At 34.9% G+C, this 12,043-nt stretch overlaps 2 protein-coding genes across 2 annotated transcripts; one reads left to right on the top strand and one right to left on the bottom strand.

The window, feature by feature from the left end:
* Nucleotides 1-981: 981 nt before the first annotated feature.
* On the top strand, nt 982-7,135 carry LOC132199862 (protein scarlet-like). Its single transcript, XM_059624917.1, has 15 exons — nt 982-1,290; nt 2,032-2,213; nt 2,846-2,894; nt 2,956-3,005; nt 3,367-3,500; nt 3,555-3,707; nt 4,103-4,341; nt 4,892-5,105; nt 5,164-5,192; nt 5,251-5,356; nt 5,523-5,747; nt 5,802-5,937; nt 6,382-6,487; nt 6,755-6,855; nt 6,914-7,135. Exons 2-15 carry the CDS (start codon nt 2,033-2,035, stop codon nt 7,096-7,098), a joined length of 1,908 nt encoding a protein of 635 aa, XP_059480900.1. The 5' UTR covers nt 982-1,290; nt 2,032; the 3' UTR covers nt 7,099-7,135.
* LOC132199864 (acid-sensing ion channel 4-B-like) lies at nt 7,101-11,195 on the bottom strand. The gene is made up of 10 exons (XM_059624919.1): nt 11,072-11,195; nt 10,768-10,913; nt 9,834-10,019; nt 9,576-9,708; nt 9,366-9,488; nt 9,208-9,298; nt 8,401-8,597; nt 8,177-8,306; nt 7,818-8,020; nt 7,101-7,526 (listed from the first exon to the last, which is right to left on the bottom strand). Exons 1-10 carry the CDS (start codon nt 11,141-11,143, stop codon nt 7,293-7,295), a joined length of 1,515 nt encoding a protein of 504 aa, XP_059480902.1. The 5' UTR covers nt 11,144-11,195; the 3' UTR covers nt 7,101-7,292.
* Between the last annotated feature and the right edge of the window lie 848 nt (nt 11,196-12,043).

Raw genomic sequence — 12,043 nt, 5'->3', positions numbered from 1 at the left:
ATTTGCATGCTATCAAAAAACATAAATGGGGGGCTTGTGCTGTTCATCTCGGCTTGCAAAACGTTATTTTATTCCAATCTGACGCGCTCGCAATAAAATTTATTCGAATCAGGTGCCAAGTGGCGGCGCTCCGTTTGTTAAGCACGCGGCGTTTAGAAAAAGAGTAAAACAAAGTAAACATTCCTTCTCGTATTCGTTATATAATCAAAATCAATGCTCGTCACCATCACCAGTGTTAAGAAATTTTACCACCCTGACACAGAATTTGACCATCAAATTTTTGCAAATAAAATTTTTTAAATTAATTTTTAAATTTTGGCTCGAATGATCATTCATTTCATTATATTGCTTTTTTACGCTGAAAAATTATTGCATTACACATAAGTGAAATAAATTATACTCAATTGCAACGAATGAAAATAATGTAGCAATCGCAATTTACGCTGTAACATAAATTATTATAATATGCTTAAAATAATTCTGGAGTAAACTATACTTTTGAGATTTTTCCTTTTACTGAAATTAAATTTCCAGTTCTTGGTGAATTTTAAATGTATATTACAACGTATATAAAATTAGAAAAACGAAAAGAATAATTCACAGAACTAAAAAATATGCGGATTTTTCTTAACATTCCTTTTGTGACAAAAAATTTGCAACGAAGATGACGAAGGAAAAAATACTATTTATTATTTTTGTATTTTCGAAACGGTCTGTTTGCTCGAGACCAACCCGATATGGAGGTGCGAAGGAAGCGTACGTTCCCTTGAAAAACGCACGTGACACCGACCCCGGGCGTCTGGGTGGTGACTCGGCGGCTCCGAGCAATCGATTTTTTGCCCATTAAACGGCTGCGGCAAAAAGTCGCGAGGAAAAAATCAGATCGCAGTCACGTGGAAAGGCTGCGCTGCCGCTCTCGAGAGGTACAAATATTGAGCTTCGGCCTTACATTTTTGGTGCCCAAAACCTGTTCTGGTGCTGCCTTCGAGAGAGATACATACAAGAGTAAGATTTTGTATGGTCGGTCACATGAGAGAAAGAGTTGAGAGGGGAGCTTTTGAAAAATTCTCTCGCTTCGAGTCGCGAGTCAGTATCCACGCAGAACGCAGAGACACGATTAACGCTCTCTTGATATTGCGATTCACTTTACGTTTCCGATCATGGCCATTCATTGAATACTGAGTGAGCACCCCGGAGCACGTTACGTAACACGCGGTACACACACCGTGCGAATATTTGCCAAAACAAAGCAGCTTAGGAGTTACTCATTCGACGGCCGGACAAACTTAGGTAAGTTTGGTTCGAATCATATTTTTACAAACAGTGCTTTTGACAGCAGCGGATCAAAAAGTGAAAACTGCTCCTCTCGTCGTTTTAATTTTTTTTAATAAACGCTGTTGAATGATTCAATTTATTAAAAAAAAAGTGTTGCAATTAAAAATAATTCATTCAAATTCCATAATAATTGCAAACAAAACAAACAGTATTATATCACTTGAATTTTGAGAAATCAATTATAAATAAAGAACGCTTTTAAATTTTTATTTTTCTAATAATCGAAAAGACTTTATTTTTTTAAATTTTAGTAGTTTATAAGTTTATATTAATCTAAATAAGCCAACTCTTTGATATTTTGACCTTTTTACGGCTCCAGTTCAGCGAGTAGGTTTAATTTGGGAACGCTTTTACTTTCAAATTAAGCCTATATATGTGTTTTAGTAAGTTTTATTTACTAGAGCTGGCTGCCAATTCTCTCATTAATGTGAATTTCCAAATAACCTGTTTCTGACCTGTTTTGAGAGAATAAACGAATTGGAACCAAAAAGCAAGTTTTTAACACAGATTTCTTTGCATATTTTTCTCCAGAAGAACATAATATTAATGATATTAATTAAACTTTTCATATTAAATCTAATTTAATTCACAATGACACAAAAAATCTTTTCTCTACTCATTGAGAAAAATCAATGTTTAAAAAAATTATTTTCTATTTTTGTATTTTGCATGTGTGTGTTTTGGTTAAATTTTAAGCATGTACCCGTCATTGCTGGAAATGGACAGGCCGTTCGGCTCGTTCGCATCAAACGGGCACTTAACCAACAATCACTCAAACTCAAGACTGACGCTGTCCTGGAAGGACCTTTCAGTGTGGGGCGCTCGGAAAAGAACTTTTTGGGGCAGAAAAAAAGAACAGACGCAAATTCTCAGAAATGGTAAATGATTGTTACCAGAATAAATTAAGCGCTCCCCATAAATATGATTATTGTTTCGACCCTTGCTCTGAAACCAAAGACACGCTAACGTCGCTAACTAATTAAAACTGGCAAGCTGAATTGGAAGATCAAAATTTCCGCGTTGTTTATTGAACTAGATATTTAAAAACTTTTGGTATTATTTTTTTCTTATCTTTTCAAAACTAAGTTTCATTGATTTAGAAAGAAAACGGTAAAAGATGAAGTTTAATATTTTCACATAAAAAATTCAAGTTTGCGAAAGCATGGTGGGCCTAACAAGCTCAACTATAAAAACGGCAATTACTGTGCCCTTATATTCTCTTAAAAAGATTCATTGGCACGTTTATGGTACTCTTTTTAATAGCGCTCTAATTGGCTGTATAATTTATCATGATGGGTTTAGTAAATTAATTAACAATTGAATGTTCTTCTTTATTTTGGTTTGCTTTATTTGCAAATTTCAGATCAATTAAACCCTTTACCAAAGCCAAATTCCAATAATTGTATTTTTTTTTTTCAATTGAAACGCCAAAACTAATTAGTTAGCGTGCGATCGTTTCAGAGAAAAGAATTTAAAAAAGGTGCGCTTCTGAAATAATTTTTGGTTGCAGTGAGCGGTATTGCGCGAGGAGGTCGTCTGATCGCGATAATGGGCGCAAGGTTTTTGTCACAAAGTTACATAATAAGTTGTTAATTTAAATGTTGGTAAAATTAATTGCAGTGGAGCCGGGAAAACTACTCTGTTGGCCACAATCAGTCAGCGAACTAAAGGTAAGAAATAACTTTTTGAAAGCCTAATTTTACAGTTTTTAGAACTCTATATATTGCGTCAAATTTTGAGGAAGTGCACAGCTTATCTTTCTTCCACTGTTTTGATTAAATAATGAGGGGCTTTTCGTAAAATATTGATTTTATTGCGTTTCGTTTGCTTAATGATATGAAATTGTATTACATAACTTATAAGCTTGGTGTTGATCAAAGATATTCCGATCCGTCAAACAAGATTAGCTGGAATTTTCTCAAAAAATTGTGAGACACTCAATGTTTACCAAAGCAATATATCCTCATGAATATTAATTTAACAATTATACTTTGATCGAACCGCCGCCAATATGTTTATTTTTCACCTCAGGCGAGTGCTCCGGGGAGATTCGAGTGAACGGCAAAGTTGTGGGCAGAGATCTTTTGCGAAAAATATCTGGCTTTGTGCCACAACAGGACTTAGCAGTCGACTCGTTAACCGTCCGAGAGCACATGGAGTTCATGGTAATTTTCGCACAAACTTGCTTGTTACGTAACTGATGGAAGAAAAAAAAACAGGGAAATCTGAAAGTGGTCAACGGCATGCGAAACAGCGAGAGGACGCGGTGGGTCAAGTCGCTGCTCTCCGAGTTGAATCTGCTCAAGTGCGAGGACACCCGTCTGTCCGCTCTTTCGGGGGGCGAACGCAAAAGGCTCTCGCTTGCCGTCCAGGTGTGATATTTATTCCTTAAAACTTATAAATTTCAAGTGACTGATCATTTTTTTTTTTAATTATTATTATTTTTTTTTTCGTCGAAGAATTAATGAAATAAAAAAGGTAAAAATTAAGTAACGCAATCCTATCCACATGAAAATTTGAGTAAAATTGTGGAAAATTTAATATTTCAGTGAAAACTTGCTCTAAATTTATTTTAATAGCGATAGTATCTTCAAATTTTCCAATTCAAAAAATAATTTTTTTTCAAATTTTAATTATATTTATATTTTTTCTTCTCTAAAAGATTCAATCTAAGTTTATTTTCAAAACAAAATAAATACAGTCGCTTATTTAACGAGTAAAATTTGAAAGTTAATTTCTTCCACTGTATAATTAATTAATTGCACAGCTGCTGACGGATCCTCCGATCCTGTTTTGCGACGAGCCCACGACAGGTCTCGACAGTTTTAGCGCCGCGGTTGTGGTGGAGAAGCTGCGTCTGCTTAGTGAGAGGGGCATGGCCATCGTGTGCACCATTCACCAACCCGCCTCGGGAATCTTCGACCTTTTCCACGAGCTCATTCTGCTCGCAGGCGGGAGGGTCGCTTATCAAGGCGAGGTTTCTGCCGCAAATCAGTATTTCAGCAGGTGCGAAAGCGATTCAGTAATAATAATAATTTAACGTTAACTTATGTATCCATGAATGTTTCAAGTTTTATATCTTATGGTATTTTTGTTGTTGTCAAACTTAATTCCAGTTTCTAAGTAAATCAGATTTTAGTAATATTTTATTTGAATTTAAGAAAAAATTATTTTCCTTAATATTATTTGATTATATAACATGTAGAAGAACATCAAATTAATCTGAAATTTGAGCTGTGACTTTTATACCTAATTTATTAATTGGAATCGAAATTGTGTACAATTGATCAATTATTTTGGCCATTTTTTAGGTCGTGTTTTTAAAAACTAAATAGAAAAGTAACTATTAACAATAAAAAATGTTTGAATTAATTTATTTTCCCAATTGAAAACTGTTTCTCAAAAGCTTATGATTTTCTCTCACAGAAATCCTCCTACAATAATTAAAAATTAAATTAAAAAAAAAATTTTGATCAATTGCTGTTTTGATACATTTCAATTTTTTTACTTTTTTCATATAAATGCTCCAAGTTCATTTACATTTAACAATTTTTAGCAAGGGCCTGCGTTGTCCCGCAACATACAGCGCCGCCGAGTTTTACGTAACGCAGCTGGCGATTCGTCCCGGCAAAGAGGACAAATGCACGAAGCAAGTGCTATGGTTGTGCGATCAATTTGCAGCCTCCCCCGAAGGCAATGCCCTTCAGCAGGCCATCGACGAGGGAGGCATCGTTTCCGACGGCCCTTGCGCCATTCAGTGGAAACACCAAGTATGCAAAGATAACTTTTTTTTGTCAACATGATATTAAAATTCGTGTCAAATTTAAGCTCGGGGACTACATTAACAACAAAGCATTGTGAGTCGTGATGCAGATTAAGATAAAATTTTGAAATAAGCTCATAAATATGTAATAGGTCGACGCCTTCGAGAGCTTGGCAGTTGTACTGGATATTGTGGCGTTCGATGGTTGCTGCACGAAGAGACAAAACTGATATCATGGTCCGGATGCTCTTTTTCATGGTAAAAATATTTTTCTTTAATTTTAATTTATTAAAAAAAGTCAAAATTGACGTCAATATCTTTAATCTCCAAAAAAAAAAAAAATATTTTTTTAAGTAAAAGCTCAGATTCAATTTTTATTAAATCCAACCTCAAGTGTAAATATTCGGTTAATTATTTTGTTTAGTTTGTTGGACTGGTGATTTCGATGCCGTTCGTCGGAACTGAAAAGGACCAGCGCGGGATTCAAAACACTCAGGGTCTGTTTTACTTGATCGTGGTCGAGACGATCTTCACCTTCGCCTATTCCGTGTTCAACACATTCCCCCAAGAAATCCCAATTCTCCTCAGAGAAATCAGTGACGATCTCTACAAACCAGGACCGTATTATTTGTCGAAAATGATCATGCTGGTAACGCACAGAAATTGAGGATTGTGATAGGAATAAAAATGAGCAAAATTACAGATCCCGAGATGCATCGTTGGTCCGTTTTTCTACGTGTTGTTGATTTTCAGCGTGGTCGGTCTCAACGGAGGCTTCCTCGGCTTTCTCGCTCTCTGCGTACCAGTCATGTTGTGTGCGGCGTCTGCCACAGCCTACGGTAAAATATTTCCTAAAAATTAAATTTATTTTTTTATATATTAAAACTCCTGCTGCGAATTAAACTGAATTATTTAAAATCATCTGTTTCACAAAACCCTGATTTATTTTTGTCATTGTTCAACTTTTTTAGACTTCCGGCCAAAATTTCATTTTTTCAGAATACAAATTTTTTATATGTTCTGTATGTCTTCAATTCTAACAATATTATTAACCTGACTTAATTTAGATTAAAATTATTAATAATTAATAGTAAATATTGATGCAAAATTTTATTTGTGAGAAAGAATCATAAATTTATATTTCAATATCACAATATTATCTTTTTACAAACATTTCAGATTAAGTTTTTTTCTTTATTCCTGGTTATTTTGATAATAAATAAAAATAATTTTCACCTCAAATATACTTTTTCAGCCTATTTAAGGAAAAAACTTTTTTACAGGTTGTATGATGTCTGCATTATTTGAGTCTGTGTCAACCGCCTCCTTGCTCTCAGTGCCAATCGACCTTGTCACAATTTCGTTCTCTGGCCTCTTCCTCCGTTTGAGGTAATGTACAGCATTTTCTTTAACTTCCCATCATCATAATATTATTTAAAAAAGCGTTATTTGATCACTTAGCCCCTAAATGTATGCTTGGCAACGCACATAAGTCGCGCGGGTTGTATAGATTGGAAATTTGCAGGGGCGATCTAGTCAATAATTTTGCACTGCCAAAATTGATCAACCTCGTTTTGAGTAATATTTGCTCACGAGATTTCAATTATCTCTAAAAGGCGGTCATTAAAAAAATTAAAATTTACTGCTTAATTGCAGCTCGTTGCCCATCTACCTCTCGTGGCTGAAATACCTGTCGCAATTCTACTTCTCGAATGAAGCCGTCTCCATTCTTCAGTGGCAACAAGTGACAGACCTCGGTAATTATTGACTTAAAATTTATTAACAGGCCCAGAACTGAATGTTAAATTATTATAGAATGTTGGGACGACATTCCCGGAGCGCCGTGTTTGCACAATGGAGAGGAAGTGCTCGAAAATTACGGATTCAGTACTTCCAATTTGTCGCTAGACCTGCTGGGATTGAGTGCCATTTACTGCGTTTCGCACCTCGTCGGATTCCTAGCGATTGTCAAAAGAAGCAAGGCGCAAGCGATTTATTAACTTTCTGCCTTTATTGACACATTTTTTGTACATATTTTATATGTGTGTGTATAAATCATATTATTTCAAATTTATATAATAATTCGTTTCTACACGTTCAATAAAATATATATGATATGAACTACAACATTTCAAAAACAAATTGAACATTTTTATCACACACTGACATAATATCTCACCACAAAAATAAACTTTCAAACCCGTTCTGCAACCGTCGAGATTTTCCTCTTTTTGCGGCGTCTCCCGTTTGCCGACGGATTCGTGGACTGGCAGCAGGTTTGCATGAAGCGCGACCACAGCACTTCGAGCAGCTCGCACATCGTGAGGACCGAGGCGCCCATCAAAAGGCCCAAAGTGCCTCCGATGTCGCACAAAAGGGCGATCAGGTTATAAGCGATGTCCTCCGTTATTTGTTCGTAAACTAGATCCTGTAAGTTCAAAGGAACTAAATCATTTTTCTTGGCTTGGGAAATTATTTTTAGTTTTATTAGAAAAAGAAAGTTTAGACAATTTTCTAAAAAAATGTGTGATTTCAGGTGAAATAATTTTGTAAATTTCAAAATGAAATAAATACTGCTTCAAGAAGTTGGCTTTAGCCGATTTTGAAAGCTCAATTTTACCTTTAAAAGTCGCTTTTTTAATACTTTTACAAAAAATAGGTTTAAAAGGTGACCATGTATTTTACATATTTTAAACATTAATTAATGACAATGACACACCTCGTAAAATATTCGCAGCTTGACTCGGTCAGTTTCGAAAGCGATGTTTTCCGGGTACATCTGAAAAGCGGTTTGCCTGCATTGCTGCGGACAATTGCACGTGTTGGCCGACCAACCGCCCGAGATGAGAAGCGATTGCATTGCATTCATGGCCGCCTGGTACTCGTCTGGAGTCGCGCACTCGCTTAGATTGGAATATTTCTCTACAGAAAAGGAATAAAAAATCCAATAAATCGCCTGGCGTGAAAGTTTGTATAAATTATTATAAGTCTCATTTCCATCTAGCAGCAACAATGTTGTGAACATGGATGTATAATAGCAATTTAGCTGTTGAACAGAACGACCTTAATTATATATACCAGTCATGTAGGGCATTCTGCAGCCACTTTGCTCCAACATGAACGCCTGGAAGCAATCGAGCTGGCACTGCGCCAGTGAGTAACCTTTATGATTGTTGCACGGCGACTTTGCGGTGCTCAGTGTGTTAAACTGCGGAGCGCATCGTGATTAAATAGCCGTCAAATGCATGCCCACGTTTTTTCATTATAAAATGCAATTAAATTTATAATAAAATATCTCGTACCTTTCGTAATTCCATCTTGACTTCTCTGCTCCAGCCGAGCTCTGCAGTCATGGCGTGCGTCCGAGAGGTCAAAATCGGCACCTCGGACGCTTCATGCACGTGAATCCGAAACCCCCAATCTTCAATTTTTGGTGTCGACTCCCACAGTTTCAAATACAAATTGTGAAAACTGCCTACAAAATGTACGTGCGAGTAATCTGGAAAAAATACATATGACTGTTTATTTATTATTTATTATTAGACTGTTGGATAGTTACTTTTTTAGCGTGTATTTTTTTTTTTTAAATTTTTGCACAGAAAAAAATTTGAAGACGCCGGATATTTAATAAATATATTTTATTTAAAAATTTATTGACGATCTGATTTTGATTTATCAAACAGATATCAAAGTTTGACTTTTTCGTTAAAAACTGACAATAAGTTTATTTTCTTGTTGACATTAACCTAATTTACTTTTTTCAAACATTTGTATAGGTAAACGAAAATCATGATAAACTGGCAAATACATGAAAAAGTCCAAAAATTATTAAAAAATTTTGAAAACTTTATAAATAGTCTCTAAATAGTCATGAAATGAACATGCATAAAAATTTTCTTATTTTTATGAAGAATTCCAAAAAAAGTATTAAATATTCTCACAGATATATTTTGAGTCAGATTAATTCATATATTTATTATCTCCATTGAGAGGAATGACTCAATTCACAAAGAATTCAAGAACTTTAGTATTTTCGAGCAAATTTAACCTCAATGCCAGTATTTTAATAACAATTGTTTTTTTTTCTATTTTAGCCGAAAAAATCTTACTTAGCCTGTAAGTCAAGCAAGGTCCCGTCACTGTATGCACTAACATCCAAACCCCTTGAGATCTGCATCTTGTTCCACGTCCAAACCAACACTGAAAAAAAATTTGCTTCGTGGCTTTTTCCTTTTGGATTGAAAATTGCCATTAAATTAGCACACACCTCGGTAACAAAAACGTCCATGTTATGCGCTAATCTTTCCCAAATTTTCGTAGGCGTCAGTCCGTTTACTCCGACAAGATTGGAGATATTTGCGTCTTTCTCGGTTGCCTGGGGTGGCAAAAGCTTCCGAAAGGCAGAAAAAATGGTAGTTAGCCTTGAAACTTGTAAAAAACAATCTGAGGCACGCGGTAGACAAAAAAAAATGTAAACCTTATTTTCAATTAGCATTTCGAGGGCGGCGGTCACGTTGAAGCTGTTACGGTTGCAAACTGTTACGGAAGGATATTCTAAACTTTGATTGTGAGTCACTCTCACGTTCACATTTACAGGCTCCTCGAGATATCTAGAATTCAATTATTAATAAATTTTCCCTTTAATTTGCTAAAAGTAATTATTTAAAAAGTTAAATTTTTCGTCTTTTTTAAATATTTATAATTAGTTAGGAATTTGTAATTTCAAATTAAATACCTGTATACTCGGTTAAGGCATTGTGCCATCATAAGGGTCATGCAGATAATAAGCACGCACCCCCACAGGAGGCGTCGCAGAAGGGGTGAGTGTCGGTCAAGGGCAGCATCGATGCCCGCCACCGAAACTTGTTTGAAGGATCGCCACGCTAACGTCCTCTGCTTTCCTTTTCCTCGCGTACTTATGCTAAAAAAATTACTTTTATTTCTAGAAAATTGGATTATTCAACTTATGAAATTTAAAAAAAGGGTGTTTCATGATAAGCGCTTAGAGTGTTTTAGTAAAATTATTCCACCAGACTATTCAACTAAGATATTTTGAAGGTGAAAATTTAAGAGTAATAAAATTTATATAAAAGAGATGCCAATAGATCGAACACAATGTCGAAAGCCAGACAAATATTAACGCAGGTGCTCTTGCGTGTTTGTGCACCGAGTGACAATATTGGAAAGCGGCTGGACAAATATTTTGATACGCGGTGATTTCTCTCTATGCTGCTTAGAAATCAAATCACACGCGCGGGAGTTGATATCAAAAGTGCGAAAGCCGTCAATAAATTGGCGAATGTGCAAATAGTGCGAAGCGATTGAAAATTAGTCCTATTACATTGAGCAAAAATGTTTATGAAATATCAAAGCAGGCAATTTTTTACTTATGCTCATACTTGTTTGTACGTACTTAAATTAAAGTTAGAGTGTGCATTAAAGTTTCGATAATATTAAAACATAATATAATTTTAGGCAGCTTCGGCCACTGATGAAAAATAACATGGTTTAAATAGCAAAATTTTCATAAAAAGCGACGAAAATTCGTGGTTCGGAAAATTTGATCGTACTTTCTTTTCATTTTTTAATGCACTTTTATTGCTTTTATTTGAAATTGATCTTGCCATTTTTAGCACTAGACCGTCCTTAAAATAGCTAAAGTTACTTACTTTTCGTTGTTTGTCGCCAATTTCGCAGTCGATTTTTCCTTAGCTTGCAACCACGCTTTACGCAAGGGTGGTTTATTAGGGTCAGGGGGTGATGTCCAAAGGTCACCAGGAAGATCAGGCGGTGGCCAAATTATTGAATCTGATGACTTTAACAGAAAGAAGTAATTTAAAGTTTAAACTATTTTCCTTTGATATTCATAATTAAAGAAGTTTTGTATTGAGTGAGAAGAAAAAATGGAAATAAATAATAATCGTGGCGAAAAAATATATAAAAACGCGAGTAAAATATATGATGAATCCTTACAGTCATGGTCGATCTTTTCTGCTGGTAATATTTTTCCAAGGTCGTCATAACCCGCTCAAAACTCTGGTCCATGGTATATGTTCGCCCAGGTCCTGGAGTACTGATGAGCGCCAACAAACTCCTTAGGTTGTGTAGAAGGGAAAGATAACATCTCTGACAAATAAAACGTTGTTAAGCATTTTTCGGACAAAGGCGCGCAAGTCTTGAGGGCGGGGAATTGGTGGGCTTTTATTTTTTCTGGTCAATTTCGGTCGATGGGAACGTCAATCAGCAGCATCGGTGACAAGAATGAAAGAAAGGATATATTGTTAGATTAGACGCGCGTCATAGAGGTGCGAAAATTCAGAAAGCTGCAATTAACGAAGCAAAATGTTTGTCTCGTTTTACAATAACGCAATAGATTTATTTATTATCATCTAGAAAAATAACAAAGAGGCTAATTATTTTGATAAAATTTACTTGAATTGACTGATTTGGTGAAGGTGTATTTTTTTTATATGGGGAGCTCCCAATTGAACCATGCAACACGCAAAACAACAATTATACAAAGTAAATCAAGATAGATCAATACTCAATCTGCATTTAATAATGTAGAATAGCATTTTTTGTTGTTTTTAGAACCAAAGATCTATATAAATTTTCTTGAGGTTCATTTTTTTAATAAATAAATAAAATTGATAATTTTTTTCAAACATTGCAGATTGCAGCTCAGCATTTATTTTTATTCGTTTAGGAATAAAATTTGAAATAATGAAAGGCACTAAAGATAGGAAAAATAGGCTTTTTAGCAACGTCAAATTTATCAAATTTAAATTTGAAAAATTATTTCAAATTTCAAGATATTATTTTTATCTTCACTTCATAAATCAAAGTTTAAATTTTTATCCAAATTAAGCTTTAACTCCCTCCATCAATTAATTAAGTGGATTTTTAGCAACATTTGACCACCTTTCCTTGAAAGATTTAAAAAAA

The sequence above is a fragment of the Neocloeon triangulifer genome, unplaced genomic scaffold (assembly GCF_031216515.1).
Source record: "Neocloeon triangulifer isolate White Clay Creek 2 clone unplaced genomic scaffold, ASM3121651v1 ptg000014l, whole genome shotgun sequence".
NCBI classification, from domain to species: domain Eukaryota; kingdom Metazoa; phylum Arthropoda; class Insecta; order Ephemeroptera; family Baetidae; genus Neocloeon; species Neocloeon triangulifer.
The sequence above is the reverse complement of the archived record's forward strand: the minus strand, read 5'-3'. Positions and strand labels throughout refer to the sequence as shown.

Coding starts and splice junctions, on each gene's coding strand:
- LOC132199862 (XM_059624917.1), top strand. CDS start 2,033: ATGTACCCGTCATTGCTGGAAATGGACAGGCCGTTCGGCTCGTTCGCA. Junction 2,895..2,955: donor ATCGCGATAATGGGCGCAAG/GTTTTTGTCACA, acceptor AATTAATTGCAG/TGGAGCCGGGAAAACTACTC. Junction 3,708..4,102: donor GGCTCTCGCTTGCCGTCCAG/GTGTGATATTTA, acceptor TTAATTGCACAG/CTGCTGACGGATCCTCCGAT.
- LOC132199864 (XM_059624919.1), bottom strand. CDS start 11,143: ATGGACCAGAGTTTTGAGCGGGTTATGACGACCTTGGAAAAATATTAC. Junction 10,914..11,071: donor AGAAAAGATCGACCATGACT/GTAAGGATTCAT, acceptor TTTCTGTTAAAG/TCATCAGATTCAATAATTTG. Junction 9,709..9,833: donor TGCCTTAACCGAGTATACAG/GTATTTAATTTG, acceptor ATTGAATTCTAG/ATATCTCGAGGAGCCTGTAA.